Source organism: Lygodium microphyllum, chromosome 26 (genome assembly GCF_053477565.2).
Source record: "Lygodium microphyllum isolate KBCC chromosome 26, Lygodium_microphyllum_v1.1.10, whole genome shotgun sequence".
Taxonomy (NCBI): domain Eukaryota; kingdom Viridiplantae; phylum Streptophyta; class Polypodiopsida; order Schizaeales; family Lygodiaceae; genus Lygodium; species Lygodium microphyllum.
The window spans coordinates 115,115,322-115,139,855 of NC_141160.1; the positions used below are offsets into that span (position 1 = coordinate 115,115,322).

Sequence of the window (24,534 nt, forward strand, 5' to 3'; positions counted from 1 at the left end):
TAGACTTGCATAGCTCATCAACTTCCATCCACCAAATATCATCATCCATATCCTCATGTTTAACGCCCTTAAAATGCATGGATTTAATCTGCAACTTCTGCACCAAAACTTGCCATATTTGGGACTTCCAATACCCATAGTTGGTACCATCCAACTTGGCAATGTTAAAGAGAGTTATATCTTTCAAATGACCAGCCATACTGTCCCAAATCAAAGCAAAAAAGTAAAATTGCAGGCTGTTGTAATTAGCACAAAATGCACTAAAACCATTGCTAAAACTGGCTGAAATGGTGGACTTCACCAAGAGAAGCACCTGCCACCAATTATGACCAAGATAACATCAAATAGTAAGCATTACCCTCATAGAAGTGCTCAAAATCTACAAATTTTAGCTTGTTGTAATAAATGACAGCAGTATGTAAAACTGTCCCAAAAATGAAGCAATCACTGATATATATGCCACTGCAACTGCTAGGTAACAAGACACATCCAACAATGAGTTTCCAGGGGCAAGAATGTACCAAGAACTGTCAAACCAATAACTTGTCAAGCAAGAGACATCTCATAGGTCCAGAAGTCATGCATGTAAGGGGTCTTCGGGTAAGAGAAGAGACCAAGCACAAGCACAACTGATAGAGCAAAAAGCTCAATACATAACCATCCAAGATGCCTACAAAATTGACAAACATGTGACAGAGATAGGTGCATGCCTCAATAGTCATATCAAATCAGCCCACTACAGACAAACTCCAAGCATAGAGCTCTCAAGAGAGTAAATGTATGTAACTGTCCCACAAGCTCATGCTCATTTGTAAATAAGACTCTGTGTACATCTGAATATACCAAGAGGCTCCCAATGGAAGTGAAGTCAGATACAAAGAGAGCAAGCAATGCTCTAATACATCAAATACATAGCATCAGACATGCCAAATCCCAGTAGGGTACATCCGAAGCATAAATCCCAAGCTATCTCAAACCTGTAAAGCATAAGTCTGAAAGCATTCAAAGAGCATGCAATTGACAACCAAATGTAATGCCCAATAGATCCAAAATGCTCAAATACATCTAAAGATGAAGCTCCAAGTAAGGGTCAAGCATGGGCAAACCAAGTGGCATCCATATCTAACCAAAGCATAAATGCAAGAGGCCTAAATGTCAAGCAGTGACAATAGGCATAGACTGGTCCAAAGCATGCCAACTGAAGCCAAATGCTAGTGAAGAACAACCAACTGGAGCTTAATACAAGCTCAAAAGCATTCCAAAACCAAACACAAGCTCAATGTCATACCCCGAAGGTCAATACTTCATTGCATATCCTAAAGACATAGCCTGAAACCAATAGGCATAACCAAACATGAGATAATTGGCTTCAGCCCACTATGGTACAACAATGATTTATATTCAAAACAGAGTATTTTCAGCAAGAAAATAGTCAAAAATGATGGCATAGCATGTGCCTTGCATCCCCCAAACAATCAGGTATCAATAGGTACCAAACTAGTTAAGTAGAAGTGCCCAAACAAGAATAGCATTATATGCCAATGTTAGTTGTGCATAACATGACTGTGGGATTGCTGTAAACATTCCTAGGAATGTACAGATCAGACCCAAAACTGATACCAATGATCAAGGAGGCTTCAACCGAAGTTAGAGACCATTGCCAAGTGCATTGCCAAGCCCGAAGAAGCATGACATAGCCATCAATGAGGAGTAGATGAGCTACTATAGTGTGCTGTCTAGAACAACCAAAAAAATGGCGCAAATTTGCTGACCCCTTCTTCTGCTCTTGTGCATCAACGTGGCCTCAATGGTAGTGGTTGGAGGCTCCGGGGGGTGCCCAAGGAGGCCCACAACAAGCCTCAAGTGCCCAAATGTAAGAAGGAGTAAGATCCAATCTCCAAGGTTTTGAGCTATGGCTGCCCTATTTGACTGTAACCTAAGAATTGAAGAAAAATACTAAAAGAACACTTCAATACCTCTATAGCAATGCCCTGAGGGTGCCTCAATAGGCTGGGAAGGTGCTCGGGAAGCCGAGGAGTGATGGGAGCTTGGGAAGGTTAGCTATGACTATCGGGAAGGTGACCCAATGCTATAGGTATTTGAATGGAAGCTAAGAATGCCACGAACCAAGCTCAGGAAGTTGGGAAGCCTCACTTTGATACCAATTGAAAGGTGAGAAGGATCGAAGCTTGCTTGGAAGTGAGCTATGGTGGAGAGCAAGAGCAAGAAGAGAGAGACATAAATGGAAACTCCAACAACCACAAGATGTGGCTGAGCCTTCCTTTATTCAAACTGTCACTAAAAGGATAAAGAATAAGTGACTATGATGGGCGCCCGCCACCTATAGTGTACAGTGGTGGGTACTTTCAGTGTAATAATACACAAGCGGCTAGGCGGAGGCGCCTTTACCCCCAACAAGAAGACCCTCACAAATATTTTTTTCAAAAGCTAGCCAAATAATCTGTCATTGGAAATCCATTGTGATTGATAAGATTTATGACCACTCAACAAAAGAAATATAATATTGATCTCTAAAACACGTTGACCCTTGAGTTGAAACCTACATTGTGGTTCCAACATGCATGCAATTTAGCCTGATCTTTTATCCATCCGTCACATCCAGAGTCTTCTCCTTTGAATGCTCATTCCAACTATCTTCTTTTTTTACCCCAATTACCCAAGCAGTCCAAAACAATCCCCCTTTTTGAAATAATGATAGCTTGCAAGCTCCTTCTTCTACATATGAATGAGTTTCTTTTCCACGATCTCCATAGTTGGAGGCCCATCATTTGAACCTAACTAGTGAGTTGATACTTGAACATCCTCTACCAAATTATAATACCAAGAAGATGATAACTCCATTTATATCTGAGTCCTTTGAAAGGCAAACTTTTGGTCTTTGAGTAGGAACTCCATAACATCTCCTTTTAACACATTAACAATCTTCTTGGAAAAAATAAATATATCTTATTAAGACTCACTGATCATCCATTCCTTCATAGCATATATATTTCCCAAAATTGATATGAATAACCAACACCACAACACCATATGAGCAATAGCTAGATGTATATAGTTGTTGAGAAAATTAAAATTTCAAGTCTCCTTTGCATCTTCAAATGGGTATTGATCTTTCATATATTCCTGCTTTTTTGGTTCCATACAATGTGTTCTATCCAAAATTATGCTTGAGAATGTACATAATGCTCAATCTCTCATGGTTTGAAAAGAAAATGCAAAATTCAGAACCCATGCCATACAATCATACAAAGCAATGCCATATGTGAAAAGATAGATGCATTGAAAAGATTTGTGTCTAGCATGATCTATGAGTGCTCGCACCTTATGCAAAATGGAACACAGATCCTTGGTTTAGTTTTATGATTCTTAGCCTCACCACTCATCACTCAACAAAGAAGAAATGTTTTATTCCGCTCCACCCACCCAAAATCTCACAATTGCTAAAAAAAAAAGGTTCTCATGATGTTGACCAAGAAAACATCCAATCTCATAAGTGTAGGCATCCTTCACGACCCTCAAAACTCACCCATCCACCTTTCCTCTCAAGTGTAGGCATCCTTCACGACCCTCAAAACTCACCCATCCACCTTTCCTCTCATCCAACGGTTCCTAATTTTGGTGATGAATATCCTAACTCTCATGCATGTTAAAAGTTGTGTATGCACAATGAAAGGTGTATGTGTGCATCTAAGGTTTACTGCATATAGTTGTAGTAAGCATCATGCCATGCTAGTGCTCAACGGGCATGGAAGTAATTGATAAAATCAAGAGACAAGATCCCATAGTGCAATGTATTCAACAAGTGCAATGTGAAGTGCTCGTGATTCCATAATCCTTGTGATGTGCAAGAGTATCAGCAATAAAATATACATGTTTCATGATGTTAAATAGCTACCATAAAAGTCCTGCTCTAATCTATCTAGAAAAATACCAATCTCAATCAGGGCTATCAAGTTTTCATGCTCAAAATAGAATCCAGTGACAAAACAACAAAACAAATGGTTACAAAAAATGATCAAGCCACAAAAATCCTACCTACCTAATGTTTTTCTAGAGGTGAAAATGTGTGTTGGTTGTTTCCTCTTCTTTGCAATTTCAATCCATTGGTTAGCCTCCTCTACTTGTTGTTGGGTTTTCTTGAGCATCTTTGCTAAAGAAATGGTCTCCTTTGTGGTCTCCTCTTTCTTCCTTTATAGGTGTTGTACTTTCTCTTTGACGTGGTGAGCTCCTTGGTCATGCTAGGTTGAATTTCTCCTTCTTCCAAGCTTGGGTATGAGACAAAAATCCTACCTACCTAATGTTTTTCTAGGGGTGAAAATGTGTGTTGGTTGCTTCCTCTTCTTTGCAATTTCAATCCATTGGTTAGCCTCCTCTACTTGTTGTTGGGTTTTCTTGAGCATCTTTGCTAAAGAAATGGTCTCCTTTGTGGTCTCCTCTTTCTTCCTTTATAGGTGTTGTACTTTCTCTTTGACGTGGTGAGCTCCTTGGTCATGCTAGGTTGAATTTCTCCTTCTTCCAAGCTTGGGTATGAGCTGAATTTTAGTCCAATTGTTGTTGCCTAAGTGATTGAATCTCTTCATCTCGAGCTTTGATCTTTGATTCTAGCCTTTTAATATTATCATTCAACCACTTATTCACTAAACTCAATCCATTGTCATACTCCTTCTTGACTTTGTTGATGGCATTTGTTATCATCTGCTCTATTTTGACCTTCCCCATTTTGGGGGGCGACATTCTTGTTGTATTGGGCTTGTGGGAGAGCTCAATTTAGAATATTTCAAAATAGGGGATGGCCATTTTAGTGTAGGTGAGGGACAACCATTTCCACAATAGGTTTACTATTGACAAGGGTAGGATTGTAGTTTGTAAATAGGGTGGACTGAAGGATTGGGAGGTGGTAGCAAGGAACAGAGCAGGGATTGATTGGAATAGGACTAATGAATGGTAGGGGGACATGTTCACTGTTAATAGGGGCAAGATTGCAATCTGTAAACATGGGGGGATTGGAGGTGGCAAAAAGGAATAGAGGATGGATTGATTGGGATAGGACTAATGGATGGTGAGATCGAGGGGATGGTGGGAGAGGTTGGCACTATAGGTGACACAAGTAGGATAGTTGTGGGAGGGGGGTTGAGGGATGACAGGTGGGCTGAAGGGTAGAGGTTGATAGGGAGATAGGCAGGTGACATAAGTAGGGTAGAGATGGCAGGGGATTAAAGGATGGTGGATAGGGCTAATGGGTGCTTACAAGGAGATGTTGGGGGGGTTGAGAGAGGTGGATAGATGTTGACCACACAACTTTCATGAGACATTGTGTTAGTAGCACCTATCATTTGTGTCAAAGTTGATGTGGCCTCAAATAGAGGGTTTGGTTGTGAGAGAGAGAGAGAGAGAGAGAGAGAGAGAGAGAGAGAGAGAGAGAGAGAGAGAGAGAGAGAGAGAGAGAGAGAGAGAGAGAGAGAGAGAGAGAGAGAACTCTCTCTCATGGTAATTTGGGAGACATGGTTTCACCATTCAAAATCTCCTCATTGCACTCCCTTTTGTGAGAGAGGTTCATAATTATGATTAGCTAAGGCTTTAATTGCCTTAACTATCCCATAAAGCCACACACACACACACACACACACACACACACACACACACACACACACACACACACACACACACACACACACACACACACACACACACACACACACACACACACACACACACACACACACACACACACACACACACACACACACACACACACATCATATGCCTCTTGGGAAGGTTACCCTAGATTGGCACATGGTAATTGTAACATTCTCATTTGTTTCATTCACTTACATTGGATTGGCCTTTAGCACATTTGATGTGTTTGATGTGTTAGAGATACTTTTATCTTTGACTTTGCCTTTGGGGTTCATGGTGATGTTGGTTGCCTTAGAGGCTTATTACATTGTGGCAATAGGCTTCTATGATATAGGTAGGGGTTGTCTTATGTGATGTGGTTGCTTCCATGGTTATAGATTTTTTTTAGAAGATTCCAGTCACTTCTCATGCAGAATGGTATAGGATATTCTTAACATTCTAGGGTTTCAACAAGTTTTCTCTTTGTTGATTTCATATTATTGACTTTTTAAAGTTTTGTTTTTCCCATTGGTGAATATGGCTTTTGCATGTTGGTGAGATGACTTCTTGTACATCTAAGAGTGCCTTCTCATGGGATAGTCACAACACACTATTTGCAATTCATGATTAAAGGTCACCTAAAAAATCATGGGCTTTTTTTATGTGTTTGCTAACTTTTGCAATTTAGGACAATCTATGTAAATTTATTGATAGTTTGGTACGTTTGACCTTCTATAACCAGTTAAAAAGCAAGAGACAACATGGCACCCTTCGTCAAGACTGAGTATACCTCATCATTTACCTTTAACATTGACACAAACTGTGCTGTCGTTTTAGATACAATTTCAAACTCATCGAATGAAAGCTCTCTGATAATTATTTTAACTTCAGCACCTCTATGGTATTTTTGAGAGAGAGAGAGAGAGAGAGAGAGAGAGAGAGAGAGAGAGAGAGAGAGAGAGAGAGAGAGAGAGAGAGAGAGAGAGAGAGAGAGAGAGAGAGAGAGAGAGAGAGAGAGAGAGAGAGAGAGAGAGAGAGAGAGAGAGAGAGAGATTGCCACTTTGTCTGTTAGCATGCGAATGGAATACACAGTTTTCACTCATTGAAGGTTTAGGATAATTTCAGTACCTCTATAGTATTTTTTAGATACAGTTTCAAACTCGTTGAAGGTTTTAGATACAATTTCAAACTCATCGCATGAATGCCCTCTTATAATTATTACAAGTGCAGCTATGTGATGTATTGTAATGATCTTTTTTGTTATTTTTTGGGCTAAAAAATAAGCGTACACCTAAAATTGAAGAAAAGCTTTAATGTTTGAAAGCTTTTAGGCTTAAGCTTTTAGACTTTTCAAGTTTGTAAACTACGAAAGCTTTAAAAAGCTTAAAGGAAAGCTTTGAATGTTGGGAAGCCTTAAGCTTATATAAAGGGGGGAGAGTTAAGTAGTATGGGTCATTCTCTTCTTTACGAAATTCGTCTCTTATTTGAGGAGAGAGGAAGGTCATACACAAGTGTGTGGAGATGCGTACGTTAGTTCCTTGGTCATCGCGTTTGCAAGATAAAAGGGTAGATTCAAATCTTCGTCATTCATTCTTTTTAGGATTAGTTTAAATAGTTTTGTCCTTCGTCTTTTTAGTTTATTAAGGTTAGATTCAAATCTTTGTTGTTCATTCTTTTTAGGATTAGTTTAAACAATTTTGTCCTTTGTCTATTTAGCTTATTATAATCAGTCAACATCATTAGTTAGTCTTCATCCGTCCTTGGAATGGTTAGTTTTATCAAGGTTAGTTTACTATAATTACTCAACATGATTAGTTTATTATAATTAGTCAACACGATTATTTATTTAGTTTTCATTAGTAATTTTAATAGTTCTCCTGTAATTAGTAAATTAGATACACATTTGTAATATTAATAGTATTTGTAATAGTTAGTATGTAATTAATAGTTGCAATACTAGTAGACAAACTTATGTTAGTTAATAGTTAAATAGCAGTGAAATGAAAATGAAAGAAAACAATCTTTTGAATGTATGGCGAAAACGAAAGCGTAACGAACTTTCGAATGTAAAAAAATAAAAACGTAAAACTTTAAAAAATCAAGTATTTTGAATGAACGGGAGAATGACACCTTCTCCCATAATTATTTAATTACGAAGAGATTTGTGCCAACTCTTCGACATGTTATATAACATATTTTTTCATTTTATTTTTTTATAAAAGTTATTGAAATATTGTTATTATTTATTAATTATATTTATTTATTTTATTAAATTTACTATTAAAAAAATCATCCTTGCACAAAGGCACCTTTATTGAGTTGCACGTGTCGACCTAGTTTTAATTTTAGCGCCTCTATGGTAGTTTTTTTTAGAGAGAGAGAGAGAGAGAGAGACTAATTCCTACACGTCCGTCTGTCAACGTGCGAACGGAATCCGCAGGTTGAAGGTTAATGGAATACGCAGTTTAAACTCGTTGATTTCTCCAAAGGTTTAGGATATGGCTTCTCCAGTGTCCTTGAGCAGACTCAGTCTGACGCCAAAGAGTGCCAGCCCTGAGCAGCTTTACGAGCCTAAACCAGACTGTACTCTCGACGACCTCAAACACGAGCTTGATGCCCTTCCTACCAAATTCAAGAAGAATGCCAATGTCGAACGCATCAGTCCTGTCTCAGAACGACACTCGCCTTCTCCTCATGACTTCTGGTGAGCTTTCCACAGCGTGAAGGTTAAAAGCAATCCCTTGTTTCTGTTTCTCATATGATTGGTAGGCAAAAGGATCAAGCATTCGATGTTAGTACTGAAATAACCAATTCTAGGGCCTGACGATTGTCTAGCTTCTGACAATAAGAGGAAAATGGTAGCAGCTCCAGAGGCTTTTTAATCGTTGAACTATAGGCACTTAGCCTAGCCTCTAATTGTCGAATCATAAGCATTAGTCTTCATAGTGTATGATCGAGCAAGTATCTATACGTGTGGATGAAGGAGTATGCATAGCTCCTCCTTCCTTGTTGGTGGCGGGAGTTGAGAACAGAGCTTTTTATTGAGACCATGGAATTAAATTCAAGTCTAAGTAGAGATGTAGAAAGTCATTGCTATGCACGGTCTAAACTTTGAGGTTGTTTAGCATACGATCTTTATGCTTACATAGCTGTGTATGCCCCGACTTACAGTTTTGCATGGTTTTGCATGGAAAGATAGACCAGTCCATTTTAATCAAGAGACAAGAACCTTCAGGATTAGTACATTTCGACAAGGACGATGACGGTAGTGCATAGATAACCAAAATTGGTCCCAATACTCAAAGCATTGACAATGTTCCATCAATAGAAAAGCAGAGTAGGTATTCCTCTTTTATTTTGATGCCTTAAAAGTTCCAAGGAGCCCATCTAAAAAATACATTGTGTGCTGTTTTTAAGTGCAATTGGCAAGACATTGCGGAAAGATGGAAATGAAGTGCAATTGGACTCGCAATATTATTCACATGAAACATTGGATGCGTCTTCCAATTAGAAGGTAGCTCCAATTGGTAGGTCACATCACTGAGCTCTAAAAAATGTGGAAAGGCCCTTCTTTTGAGGTGCTAGACTCCCCAAATCACTTTAAACACTACCTTTGGATCTTGAGGTAGCACCATTGACTCTCTTGGAAGTTCAACTCACACCAATGGTTGTTGGGCTCCTTCTTTTACTGTTGTTGGGTATGTGAAGATATGCTAGGGTTTGCATTGAGAAAACACAGAATGTACGAACATGACTAGAATACAAGAACTTAGACAATAATGCAATAAATGCAAAACACAAACACAAACAAAGAAGAAAGCAAACTCTGAAGTGAATGAATCAATGTTGTAAATGATGGAAAAATTGTACAACATGCTCCACGGCAGAGCAATGAGAGCAATGGGAGTGTGATGTCTATTGGAGATAGATCCTGAGTACTCTAACCACCAGTTGGAGTGAAAATAATACTGAGAATGGAAGGGCAGTAGGCTGGTAACCAAAATGTAGTAGTCTGAGGTAGGATGTGGCAAAATGCAGTAGTGTACCACCCGAAAAGTGTTGGAAAATAATCACCTGAGGCTAATAACAATCAGACGATAGCTTGGAGAGGGTGTGCTGATGTAGGTTGGTCTGTAGAACCTGAAAATGCAGGCAGCACAAGTGCATTGATGACATCAGTAGGCTGCTGGCGATGACCTACAGGCTGCAGATGCAGTTGTTTGACACCTCTTGGCAGTAGGGTGGTGGCTGGAAATTGGGACGCCATTGACTGCAGTGAGTGTGGCTGTAGTTGGCAAGGGCTGGATAGCTGATGGATGTGGGCTCAAGGCTGAAAACTAGGCATGCCAAAAGCAGAAGAGAGAGAGTATGGACTGATGTGATCTACAAAATAAGGATAAGGCTGAATGGTGGGCATCCTGGCTATGAATAGATGAGTGGAGTTAGGGTTTGGCTTATGGAACACAGAAACTCTCTAGGAATGCGTTTCTCTTTTAGTAAAAGTTTTGGTAATTACATTTTTTGGGCTTGCTCAAATGAGCTTATCAGTTTTTAATGCATTTTTAGCTCAATAGGGTTTGCTAAATATTTGCTTGAACCACCTTCAACATTCAATCCATATCCACAATTAGTTGATCTGCTTGATAGTTCCTAACGGAGTCCTCCAAAGCATAGTTGAAGCTGCTATTAATAGGCCGTTCATAAACTATCTCAAATGGGTTCACTTGGTAGAAGCATGGATTGCATGATTGATTGCATGCTTGACCAATGGTAGATATTGTGAGAGTGTGCAATGGAAGAAGGTACTCGAACACAAAGGAAGAGAGAGAGACAATTTGCAAGGGAAGAAGAAAAGAAGCCTTCATTGAACAAGGAACAAATGCTGAATATAGAAGGAGGATTGATCACTTCGTGCACGCAGGCCACAATGTCAGTGAGGGCACCAAATCAGGCTAATGATGATAGCAACACCAAAGATGGAGGAAGACGATGGAGAGTGCACTTGCCAAGGAAGGAGAAAAGATGATGATCTAATTGATTGCCAAGTGGGAAAGGGCTATAACGGTATCTTGCGGTGAATGTGGAGGCTAGTCTTTGTGCAAGACTCACACGTGACTTGATTTTGACTCATAATGTCTCAGGCACCTTTTTCTTTAGATCCTATGACACCCTATTAGGCTTCTCCATCATTGGACACTTTGAGAGGTCATTATGGTCTCAAAGAGGAGGTAGCCACACCTTTACCTTTACCATCATCTTCTTCTCATTTTGGTCATGTTATAGATGAAGAGTTTGAGGAGTACTTGCGCATCACATACAGTCAGGTTTACACTCCAACGAGTGCTACTACTCTATCTAGACCGATTGGTGAGATTGGCCATCTCCTTGATCTTGGAGGGACTATGATATTCGATGCATTTGGCGATCTATCTCCTTCATCATAGCGAGGCCTTGTGCCAAGTTCTGTAACCCTTATGAGTCGTATGAACCTAAACCCTCTCCTGTTTCTTCTTTTGTTGTGCAGGATCTGGATGATTTTCAATATGTTAACTTTAATAGAGGAGGCTCTCGATTCAGATATTCTTCATCAAGTATATCTCTACTCCATCCCACCACTATCTTCTCCACATTTTGATCTACTCACATCTTCATTCTTCCAAAATCTTGGATTACATTCCACTTCTACTCAAAGCACACTAGGGATTGGATCTTTTATCTCTACTCCAAATACTTTCTCTTTCTCCATCTCACCATCTGCCGACCCTCCAATCACTCCACCTCTTGGTGCATCGTTAGGGGGAATGCCACTCTTTAACACTGTACCTTTGACATACCCCCACTTTACCACATCCTTTCACTCTTGGACGGTTGTGATGGAAATCCCCCTCACTACCCCTGGATACTCAAAAACCCCCCACTTGACGTTTCAGATACATGGATATCCATCCTTTGCTTATGGATTGTCGTCCCACATCCCTTTGGTCACTCCTACGCAGGGATTTCCATCCTCTGCCCCCTGTGTCCCTATCCCTCTAGCATGGGCTTCACAGGTGGTTACCATGCCCATACTCAGCTGCCCTTGTCCATAGTGGATCCGCTATGCACACTTCTCGTATGCATGGTGGCCACTCTGAGATTCCTTTCTCAGCGTACTCCGCTCCCCCGCCCTATTCCCCCTATTTACCCTACTCCCATTACACACCTCCATCTCCTAGCACTACCATTCCTGTTGCAATGGTAAAAAATGCCTTCACAAATAAGACTCGTCAGGTCAAATTTCACCACTTGGTTGAACTTCATGCAACAAGTGCTTGAATCTAAGGGACTTTGGGACCTCGTCGTTGGTACCAAGGACCCTCGATTAGCTCACCTGATCACATCTGTCAGTGAAGAGCGGGCAATGCTACAACCAATGTTGAGTTAATGTAGGGGTTGGTTTCTGAGTTCTACTCTCAATTACAACATTTTTCCCTCGCATCTCAGCATTGGAGTCATCTCATTGACCACTATACGACACGAGATTGCACTCGACGTATTAATCTCAATCTTGAGCTTCGGAAGTTTTCCATTAAGGAAGGGAATGATTTGAAAGTTAAGTTGGCCGAATATCGACGGTTACTCGTCGAGTTTGCCACTATTGGCTCTCTGAAGTCAAACAACGATCAGGTCACGTTCTTCTTGAACAAGTTGCTTGACAGATACTTTCATTTTATTCAACACATTTCTCACTCCTTAGATTGTCGACTTTCTATGAGTTTGAGTGTGAGTTCTCGCGTTACATGAGGCTGCATAATCAAGTCCACAAGTTCTCCACACATATCCATTGAGAGGGGCTGTTGAGCGAAAACACAGTTTACAGCTGATTGACATTTTTAAATAGCCTCAAAACACGCGTAATGAAAAATGCAAATTTGGTGTGTAGTTCGAGAGAGTTTTAGTGGTCCCCCAAAACCCTAATTTTTTGGGGTACCCTTTAATATCTATAAATAGGCGGGCTGCCCATCATTCAACCTCATCCTTTTGTGCAGGTTTCTCACTCTACCGTCGTTCAGATGTCAACCATCAGCTATCTAGCCATCATTGACTGTAGCCTATCACTATCCAATCCTAGGCGCCTATTTTCAGCCATCGCCTTGCTGTTTGGAGATCTCCATCTACTACGTCATCATAGCACTTGATCAACCTGCGTTTTCAGCATCTAGTGCTAGGCCATAGGCTGTTGCCATCTCTCCCACTAGGCGACTTCTGCAGTACTTGCGTTTTTGTTGCTCGTCAAGCCGTCTACATCATTAAACACCTCTCCTGTTGTCACCTTAGTTTTCCGCACTCCAACACTCTGACTGGTGGTCACAGCACTTGGGATCCGTCTCTGGTGGACGCCACTCTCTAATACTACATTGCTCTCCCCTTGGGCATTTTGTACACTCTTACATTCATTTACAATATTCATTCACTTTAGAGTTTTTTCTCCTTGTGTTTGTCTTTGTGTTTGAGTTTTGAGTTTTTGCGTTATGCATTTTTCGTTTAGGGTTTAAGTTTGTCCTGTCTTTGTCTGAGTCTTTGTGTTTCACTCTTGGTCATACATGCTGTGTTTCCTCAGTGCAAACCCTGGCATATCTTTACATAGTAGTAGAGTTGGTGCTCTTCTAAAGAGTATCATGCGGTGATTGTGGAGCGTAGTCTTCGAGTGTAGTCTTCGTGCGAGACTTACACGTGACTTGATTCTTACTCATAATGTCTCAGGCACCTTCTTCTTTGAATCCTATGATGCCCTATCAGGCTTCTCCTTAGTGGAGGCTTTGAGAGTTCATTATGGTCTCGAGGAGGAGGTAGACACATCTTTACCTTTACCATCTTATTCTTCTCGTTTTATCATCTTACAGATGAAGAGTTTGAGGAGTACTTGTGCCTCATGTATAGTTCGGTTTACACTCCTCCAACGAGTGCTACTACTCCATCTGGACCAATTGGTGAGATTGGCCATCTCTTTGATCTTGGAGGGACCATGACATTTGGTGCGTGTGGCAATCCATCTCTTTTATCTCAACCAGGTCTGTTAGAGATCACAGCCAGGCAGGAGGCAGCCAGGCAGGAGGCAGAGTGCAGTCGGACAGGTGTGCAGTCGGACTGCACAGTCGGACTGCACAGTCGGACTGCCACGTGGCAGTCCGACCTGTACAGTCAGTCGGCTGCATTTAATGCAGCCGACAGGGTATTTCTGGCGCCCTATTTTCTGGCAGATCTTGGCTATTTATACCCGACGTTCCCAGCAGTCTTACACACTTCTCTGACGCAGATTACAGACCGGTGACGCGCAGATTCTGTCTCTGTTCACAGATTTCAGACAGCAGACAGTGCAGACTGCAGCGGACTTCGAGGTGGACAGCAGGTTGCATCGTCGAGGTGGAGACACGCAGTCCAGCGCACTGCGCCCGTGTATATCTTTGTATTCAGCATTCTTTATACAGCAGATCTTCATCGTCCATTGTCTCTTTCTCTCCCTTCTCTCTCTGCGTTCTCTCTCTCTCAGTCCTACGCTTCCGCACCGTTGCACTTTGACATGGTATCAGAGCAGTGTTTGAGGGCTGACTGAGCGCAGAATCAACCTGAAAAGGAGTTTCCATCGCGACACAAATTTGCGTTTTTTGCGTTTTTTGCGTTTAAGGGCAGACAGGAGGGCTGCGCCTTGGAACAAGGCTGAAACGAGTGTGGGCACACAGGAAAGGAGTACAAGTGGTGGATTTGCTCCTGTTTACTGCTGTTTGACGCGGAGGAAGTTTGAGTTTTTAGCCTACAAGTGCAGGTTTTGCTTTTTCATCGCCTCCGGCGGGTGAAGAAGCTTCAGGACGCGGAAGAGCCTTAGCAGGCTGAGTTTTCCCAGTCAGAGGGGGCTGCTTTTGCGTTTGTGAAGGCATTGCAGGTGAAGATGTCTACAGAGATGGACTTGGAGTTCCAGGCGATTATGGACCGGAAGGTGCCTGTCTTACCGGCTCTTCCTACAGATCAGAAGCTCGACGGCGACAACTACCGCATTTGGCGCGTCATGATGTTGGCCATCCTTGAGTCCTATGATTTGGCGGAGTTGGTACAGGAGGAGATTGACCGGCCCTCGGTAAGAGATGAGTCCAAACTCTCTTCCGATGCTCGTGCGGAGTTGGCCAAGGCCCAGTCTCATTGGGACAAACTGAATGCCAGGATTCGATCCTTTCTCTTTCTATCATGCACTACAGCCGTGATCGCTCACATCGAGCACTTGACGGTGGCTCGTGAGATATGGCTGGAGCTTGATCAAATGTACAATCGGATGACCCTAATGAAGAGGGTTTCTTTGGAGGTACAGATGCGGACCTTGTCCGTAAATAAGTCTTCTTCGCTACGGGAACACATTAACAAGCTAAGGCAGCTACAGATGCAGGTTCAGAATATGGGGAAGCCGATTTCCTCCGAAGACATGGCGATCATACTATTGTCCCAGTTGCCGCCACGATTCGGTACATTTTACTCTGCCCTTATTGCTTCGGGGCGAGAGTCTACTCTTCGGTGGGAAGAGTTGGTTCCTATGGTCTTGGACCAAGAGGAACAGTTAAAGGGACAGAATGCTTCCAAGTCGGAGGCGCTGACAGGTCAAGCCTCTCAGAAGAAGGGGAAGGACTAAAAGAAGAAGAAGGGGGATAACAAGTCCAAGAAGGACAAGGAGAAGGACAAGGACAAAGACTCCACATGCCATATTTGTGGAAAGACTGGCCATTGGAAGAAGGATTGCCCTGACAAAGACACGAAGGACACCAAGAAGAAGGATACCAAGGATTCTGGAGCGGTGGCTGCACCCTCATCAGCTGCATTTCTTCATCTAGCTGTCATTGAGGACGCTTCACCGAATGCTTCTGATGCTGCGATGACGGCTCCCCAAGCTCGAGAGTGGATTGTTGATAGTGGTGCCTCACGGCACATGACTCCTTCATCAGATGGTGTTGCCCAGCTGCGACCCTCGCGTGGGCAGATTCTCATTGGAGACAGCTCTTCAGTTTCTGTTGTAGGTCGGGGTAAGATATAGCTTATTCCGGATGGACGAGGTGGTACCCATACCTCAGAGGTTTTGCATGTACCAGGATTAGGGTACCATCTCCTTTCAGTTCATAAGATTTGCTCCCTTGGTCTTTTGGTGGAGTTTGACAGTTCTACGGTGCGAGTCCTTGATCGTGGATCGAGGAAGGTTCTCTCATCTGGATATGAGGAGAACGGCATTTACAAACTGAAGTCTTCCACTGCCCTCTCTACTCTTCTTCTTACCTCACAGTCACAGTCTGAGTTATGGCATGCTCGGTTTGGTCACCTGAACTATGACTATCTTCGGAGGGCGTCACGTGGACAGCTTGTTCGAGGGTTGCCGGATATAGTGGTGAGCCAGCAGCCATGTGTCTCCTGCATTCGGGGGAAGCAGCATAGAGATGCCATTCCCCACACAGCTTCGCGGCGGTCTACTTCACTGATGGAGCTAGTATCTACGGATCTATGTGGCCCTATGAGGAATGAGTCCCTTCGTGGGAGCTCCTACTTCATGCTGATCGTGGATGACTATAGCAGGATAACATGGGCCTATTTTTTGGCATTAAAGTCAGAAGCTTTCTCGCACTTCAAGGATTGGCTTCTCTTTGAGGAGAACCGATCAGGCCGGAAGTTGAAGACCTTGCGATCCGACAAGGGAGGTGAATTTGTGTCTAATGAGTTTGCTCGGTTTTGTGCAGATAGAGGCATTCACCAGGAGTTTGCCAATACCAATACTCCTCAAGAAAATGGTATTCTTGAACGGAAGAACCGCAGTGTGATTGAGATGGCGCGCACCATGATGGAGCACCGACAGACCCCTCAGGTTCTGTGGGCCGAGGCTGTGGCTACTGCAGTCCACATCCTTAATCGATCCCCTACTTCGGCCGTGGAAGGGATGACTCCATTTGAGGCTTATTTTGGGACGAAGCCAGATGTTTCTTACTTTCGGGTCTTTGGCTGTGATGCCTATGTTCACATTCCCAAGGCTCACCGTGATAAATTTGAAGCGGCTTTCCGAAAACAGGTATTTGTTGGCTACAGCTCCCAGTCCCAAGGCTACCGACTGTATGATCCCGTCAAGCGGGATGTGTACACTAGCCGTGATGTGCGGTTTGTGGAGGTTCCGGCTACTTCAACGGGTGAGGAGCATCCCGTTCTTGGAGATCCCGGGGAGAGTTGGGCTCCTTCTACAGTTCCACTGGAGCCCGTGCCTTTTGATTATGATTCTGTTTCTGACACAGAGTCTACAGTTCCACCGGACACCTCTGAGGAGTTACCACCGGTGGATATTCCAGAGTCTTCTGCTGATGGAGAACGACGAGGGGAGGTTCGGCCTCCTCCTCGCTGGGCCCGTGACACACTCCGTGATTCAGGGATCGAGGGGGTTCCTGAGGAGTGGGGACTGCAGGATGGTCCGCGGCGGTCACGGAGGCACCAGGCACATTCTACGGAGCTGGTTTGCTCCAACTATTGTTTGATGACCCGTGTTATGCAGGATCGAGAGCCCACCTCCATGAAGGAGGCTTTACAGTCCGCCCCATGGAGGAAAGCTATGGAAGCCGAGTTGGAGGCTATTGAGAGGAATGGCACTTGGTCACTCGTGCCCCGCCCCCCGAAGAAGAAGGTGATTGGAGTCAAGTGGGTCTTCAAGACCAAATATCTTAGTGATGGTACTTTGGATAAGCACAAGGCTCGCCTTGTTGCTAAAGGTTTTGCACAGCGCCCAGGTATTGACTGTCATGACACTTTTGCCCCCACAGCTCGTATGGCGACCATTAGAGCTGTTCTTGCTTTGGCTGGCCATAGGAGATGGCCTGTTTATCAGTTGGATGTGAAGTCAGTCTTCCTGAATGGTGATTTGAAGGAGGAGATCTATGTTGAGCAGCCTCCGGGCTTTGGTTCTTCAGATGGGAAAGTCTACAGGTTGAAGAAGGCCCTGTATGGCCTCAAGCAGGCCCCGCGTGCATGGAACGAGAAGATTGATTCGTTCCTCCAGTCTCAGTTGGGCTATCGGCGGTCCAAGGCCGATCCGCAACTGTATGTTCACACTTCCGAGGATGGTTGTGTGCTGTTTGTATTATATGTTGATGATTTGATTGTCACAGGTGATGCTGCACAGCAGGTCCAGGAGACGAAGTCAGCTTTACATCGGACGTTCGAGATGACGGATTTGGGTCTACTCCGTTTCTTTTTGGGCCATGAGATTTATCAGTCTCAGAGGGGGATCTTTATCTCTCAACAGAGATATGTACAGGAGCTCTTGGTGTCTTTTGAGATGGAGGATTGTCGCGCCCTCTCTACTCCTATGGATCCGAACTGGAAGGCCACTTCCCATTCAGCTTCTCCTTTGGCGGATGCGTCCCGCTATCGACAGTTGATTGGGTCCTTGATTTGGCTTCTCAACACCAGGGTTGATCTATGTTTTGCTGTTGGGCTCTTGGTAGGGTTCATGAGTGAACCTAAGACGGTGCATTGGCAGGCTGCTCAGAGGATACTTCGGTACCTGAGGGGGACGTCTGATTTAGGGATTCATTACCCCGCAGGGACAGATGGGTCAGATCTTGTACTTGCAGGTTGGAGCGACTCGGATTGGGCCGGTGACGTGGACCACAGGCGGTCTACTACAGGTTACTGTTTTACTTTGGGTGCAGGTGTTATTTCATGGAGTAGCAAGAAGCAGCCCACGATAGCCCTTTCGTCTACTGAGGCGGAGTATCGGGCCGCGTCTTCCACCACATGCGAGGTTGTGTGGCTTCGGAGATTATTGGAGGAGCTTGGGTACCCCCAGACTCGTCCTACATTGCTGCGATGTGACAATGAGAGTTGCATTGCCTTGGCAAGGAACCCTGTTTTTCATGCCCGGATGAAGCACATTGAGATCCAGTACCACTTCATCCGAGAAAAGCTTCTGGATGAGACCATCACTGTGGAGTATTGCAAGACGGAGGACAATCTTGCGGATTTGTTTACGAAGGCGCTTCCTCAGGCTCTACTTCGGCGACATTCCAGATCCCTCAGGCTTCTGCCCTGCCCCGGCTCTGAGAGGGGGTGTTAGAGATCACAGCCAGGCAGGAGGCAGCCAGGCAGGAGGCAGAGTGCAGTCGGACTGCACAGTCGGACTGCCACGTGGCAGTCCGACCTGTACAGTCAGTCGGCTGCATTTAATGCAGCCGACAGGGTATTTCTGGCGCCCTATTTTCTGGCAGATCTCGGCTATTTATACCCGACGTTCCCAGCAGTCTTACACACTTCTCTGACGCAGATTACAGACCGGTGACGCGCAGATTCTGTCTCTGTTCACAGATTTCAGACAGCAGACAGTGCAGACTGCAGCGGACTTCGAGGTGGACAGCAGGTTGCATCGTCGAGGTGGAGACACGCAGTCCAGCGCACTGCGCCCGTGTATATCTTTGTATTCAGCATTCTTTATACAGCAGATCTTCATCGTCCATTGTCTCTTTCTCTCCCTTCTCTCTCTGCGTTCTCTCTCTCTCAGTCCTACGCTTCCGCACCGCTGCACTCTGACAAGGCCTTGTGTCAGTTTTATATAACCCTTTTGAGTCGTATGAGCCAAAACCCTCTTCTGTTTCTCTTTTTGGTGTGCAAGATTCAGATGATTTTCAGTATGTTAACTTTAATAGAGGAGGCTCTCAAAGTAGATTCCCTTCATCAGGTATATTTTTACTATCTGTTTCATTTGAGCAACTAAACCATATTTCTCAACTCCCTTCCGTCCCATCACTTTCTTCTCCACATTCTAATCTACTCACATCTTCATTCCAAAATCTTGGATTACATTTCACTTCTGCTCATACTGCACTAGGAGTTGGATCTTCCATCTCTACTCCTTACACTTTCTCTTTCTCCATCCAACCATCTACCTACTCTCCATTCACTACACCTCTTGGTGCATCATTAGGGGGAATGCCACCCTTAACACTGTACCTTTCATCTACCCCCACTTTACCCCATCCTTCCACTTTGGGACGGTTGTGATGGGCACCCCCCTCGCTACTCTCGGACACTCACAAACCCCCCACACAACCTTCCAGACACATGGATATCCATCCTCTGCTTATAGACTGTTGTTACACATCCCTTGGGTTGCTCCTGCGTAGGGATTTCCATCCACTGCTCCCTGTGTCCTTGTTCCTCTACCTTGGGCTCCACAGGTGGTTACCATGCCCATACGCAATCTACCCTTGCCCACATTTGGATCCACTATGTACACTTCTCGTATGCATTGTGGGCACTCTGGGATTACTTCCCAATATAGGAATCATTGGTGTGCAATGGTATATGCGTAAAAATGCTTTAGTGCATAGCATCTATGAGAGTACACAAGCTTCCCATACATTGGTGACTACTTCATCTCAAATTATACACATAGAGGGCATCCTCGGGCTGAATGCTATGGTCCCTACGACTCTCTTACACCTCAAGGATTGGCCTCGAGATGTGCCATTTTAACACATAAAGAACAATGAAGCATAGTCTGATCTCTTTATATCTTCGATCTAGGAGATTTATTATTAGTGTACTCCACTCTATTTCCCTATTCTCCCTCTCCACCCTACCTCCATTACACACCTCCATCTCCTGGTATTACCACTTGTGTTGCCATGGCTAAGAATGCCTTCACAGATAAGACTCGTTTTAACGGGTCGAATTTCACCCCTTGGTTAACACTACAATAAGTGCTTGAACCCCAGGGACTTTGGGACTTTGTCATTGGTATTGAGCCTATGCCATGGACCCTCGATTAGCTCACTTTGATCACATTCGTCAATGGAGAGCTTGCAATGCCACAGTCAATGTTGAGTTGATGCAGGGGTTGCTTCCTGCGTTTCACTCTTAATTACAACATTTTTCCTTGGTTACCTGGAATGGGGAACGGGAACGGGAACGGGAACGGGACCCCTTGGAACGGGGGGAACGTCCAAGGTGGGGGAACGGAAACGAGGGACACGTCTTAAGAGGCCCCAAATATGCCCTGCATGACTAAGTTGCCCCAAAGAATGTCCCTCTAATTGCCCCAATATCCCTCAATGCTCCAAATTGACCGGAATGTCCCAAAATCGACTCGATTACCCCCACAGCTCCAAATTGCTCTGAATTGCCCCAATTATTCTAGTTTCCCTTGAAATTAGATAATATAAATGGATGATTACCTTGAAATTGAGAATAGGCTGAAATTTGATTGTGATTTGCAAGAGTTCATAATGCATTAAATTTGAGCTTTGCATGGACTCCTAATGGGCTTGTGGGTTGTCTTGACACTTTGAATATTCAATGAGAGAGAGAGAGAGAGAGAGAGAGAGAGAGAGAGAGAGAGAGAGAGAGAGGCTGCAGTTCTAAAATACGAAGAGGAGCTTTTGTGGCGGTAGCGTTAGAGAAGAAGACACGCATCTGAGAGAGGTCGTGGAGATGATCAAGCGGCTAGAGGAGAATGTTGCATTGAGAGCTGAAAGGAAGCAGGCCATGTCTGTAGGGGAAGGCAAGTGGATAGACATGAGGGCAAGGGAGCTTTTGGAAGTGAAAGCGGCTCTACAATTCTGATGTGGACATGGCCGATTGTCGTTCTACTTTCGGCATGATCTAACATCACAAACAAAAACCTGTAGTATGTAATCTTGAAGATGAAGGCGTAGGGCCTGACGAGTTCAACGTCACTAGCCCATGTGATTGAAGAAGAGGGAAGCATCGTTATCTTAGGATGAGAATTGATGAGCAGGGTGGCGGACCGCGACCGATAATCAACTACAGGCAGCAGTTGCTAGCTTATGGCCATGCGAGGAGTGCAACCCTTGAAGGAGAGGCCGTGAATAGCCTCATGGCAGTTGAGGAATAAAGCTGCCGGCATGTTGAGGTATTGATAAAGCAAATCCAATCGTCCTGGCCATTGTAGCAGATAAGTCTTAATCCAAAGTATGTTAGTTGGAAAGCCTCTTTGTGAGAGTGAGATTAATCCTAGCTCTTGTTAAGTTTTTGTGTGAGAGGGTACTTTGAAGTACTTGTAGTATTGAAGAGTCCATATGAAGGTGTTCTCTTTTCCATTAAAGAGAGAGAGAGAGAGAGAGAGAGAGAGAGAGAGAGAGAGAGAGAGAGAGAGAGAGAGATTAGTGTGTGAATATTAGGCAATGGAGATAGGTGAACATGTGGTGGTAGGAGTGTGATACAAGCAAAAAGAAAAAACGTGGAAAAATGTAAATATTTGGTCAACAGGCCTGGAACGGCCGTTCCAAACAGGGAACGGTCCAGGGAACAACAGGGAACGTTCCCTAGCCGTTTTACCTCCTCCAAGGATTTGGAACGCGTTAAACCTTTCCTACAGGCCGGAACGGCCGTTCCCTATTTCTATACATTTTTCCCTCGCATCTGAGGGTTGGAGTCATCCAATTAATTGCTATGCGGCTTGAGATCGAACTCGATGTATCAATCTCCATTTTGAGCTTTAGGAGTTTTCCATTAAGGAAGGGAATGATTTGAAAGTGAAATTGACCGAATATCGACAGTTACTCGCCGAGTTTACTAACACTAGCTTCCCAAAGTTAGATGACAGTCAGGACACGTTTTTCTTGAACAAGTTGCCTGACAAATACTTACATTTTATCTAGCACATTGTTTCACAATCTAGATTGCTGATCTTCTACGAGTTTTGAGTGTCAGTTCTCGCGTTACATGAGGCTGCCTCTTCTTCGGAGGGGCGAGGGTTGGTTGCCTCTTCTTCGTACGCGATGGTGGCCTCTTATTCGGAAGGAAAAACCAATATTGGCAAGAACTTGCAAGATGTGAAGGCAAGCCAAAACAAGGGTGATACCACTTCCTCCAATGGAAACAAAGAAACACGACCCTTTTGGCAGCAAATTCCTAAGAAAAATAGATTTTGCATACACTGCCAGTGGTCGGGTCATGTGGACGAGGAGTATCGTACCAAGGCCCAAGGTCTTCCTCCTTGAAACCACAGTAGACTATTGCAACTGCCTCCACTCCGGCTGGCCAGTCCAATGGGGCTACGCCTCCCACTGCTGCGTCATCTACTCCATTTGCCCCAGCGGCTACTGGATATGTGGTACATAGACAGCCTCAACAGCCCATCTCCTTTACTACTCTTGAAGGATTGACTGATTGGTCTGCTAGTGACTCACCTATTGCACTTTACGCATCCATTCCTAGGACATCCACTGCACCTTCCAGGACCACTTTCCCACCTCATCGTACGCGATGGTAGCCACATACTTAGCGTTTCTCTTTTTAGACTTCCGCTACATATATATTCATTGCATTGCACGTAGCTTTTCTTTCCTTTATTTTATTTTCAGTTTTGTTTTTTGAAGCATCTCACTATTCACATTTGTGCTTGCAGGTTTTGATCTCTTTTGCAGGGTTTTGTATTTTAGTGTAGGGCTAACATGCAGGCTTGCACCAGTTCTTTGTGAGTTGGAGACATGAGATGCACGCCGTTTCTTTCATGGTTCCATCTATTGGAGTTTTGCTCTTCTACCAGCATGGAGGCTTCCCCTCACGCGGCGGATCATGCAACATTTCTCTTAATGCTATCATGGCGGTGACTTCTATCTTTGCTCTTCGAGTAGGGATGCTTCATCATTTTCATCCACATGGTTCTCGGCACCACATGAAGATCAACATCCTTAGGCTCCTCTTTCTTCTTCGACATTAACATCCATGTTTAGAGAGGGTTTCTACCCTTCTTGGTATTCTACAAGTTTTGCCAATTGTCTTTGACATCGGCCTTTCTCCCTCTGTTGTACCTTTCCCTATGCATTGCATGATTTTATCATCTTTGTATTAGTGCGCTTGGGTAAGTGAATAATTTTCCAACGAGGGACACTGTCCAAGTGGCACTTGCTGCATGAGCATTCTTAGCATGTAGCATACTATGCATCCCATTGTGCAAAGCCCCATTGGATGGGCCCTAAGCTATTTCCACCAGTGGAGTACACCACCATTCTTGTTCACATGATACTTTATCACCTTTCTCTTGTCATCGACATCCTTGAGTAGTTGGGTAAGCTTGTACTGTTTTGTGATGCATTGGGTGTACCATCCCTCCTTTCGTTTTCTCGGTCCCTCTTACTTAATTGGCAGCCACCCCTAAAAATAACTTTCATCACTTGCAAAGAAAAAAGAAAAAGAAAAAGAAAGGTTCAGTTTCCACCAATGGATTACACCACCATTCTTGTTCACATGATACTTTATCACCTTTCCCTTGTCATCGACATCCTTGAGTGGTTGGGTAAGCTTGTACTATTTTGTGATGCGTTGGGTATACCATCTCTCCTCTCGTCTTCTCTGTCCCTCTTACTTAATCGGCTGCCACCCCTAAAAATAACTTTCATCACTTGCAAAAAAAAGGGAAAAAAAAAGAAAGGTTCATTGTGGTTTCATTCGCCTTTGTAGAGCTTGGTAGGCCACTGGGCGTTGACGTGTACTCTTTGTTTGATGCCTTGTCCTCTCTAGGGTGACTACTTGGACTCCCTTGGTAAGATAATGATTGCCTTTGTAGTCTTGGTAGGCCATTGTGCCGCCAACGTGCACCTTGTGCGATGCCTTGGCTGCTTTGGGGTGGGATGCCTTGGGGTACACATTCTCAACCTTCCCTTTTAGACTTAGTTTTGGGCATGAGAGAAAGTGTCGAGCTAAAACACGCTTTATAGCTGTTTGGCATTTTTAAACAGCCCTAAAACACGCTTAATTAATGAAAAATGCAAATTTGACACGTGGTTCGAGAGAGTTTCAATGGTTCCCCAAAACCCTAAATTTTTGGGGCACCCTTTAACATCTAGAAATAGGCGGGCTGCCCACCATTCAGCCTCATCCTTTTGTGTA

The 24,534-nt window shown here is 43.9% G+C and overlaps 1 protein-coding gene across 1 annotated transcript in view; it reads left to right on the forward strand.

The window, feature by feature from the left end:
• Window positions 1-8,019: 8,019 nt before the first annotated feature.
• Window positions 8,020-24,534, forward strand: part of LOC148013713 (nicotinamide/nicotinic acid mononucleotide adenylyltransferase-like) — a 46,829-nt gene continuing 30,314 nt past the window's right edge. The window contains exon 1 of the mRNA XM_087668507.1: window positions 8,020-8,341. Within this exon, the coding sequence (XP_087524633.1) occupies window positions 8,136-8,341 (206 nt within the window). The 5' untranslated portion in view covers window positions 8,020-8,135. The remainder of the gene's footprint in view (window positions 8,342-24,534) is intronic.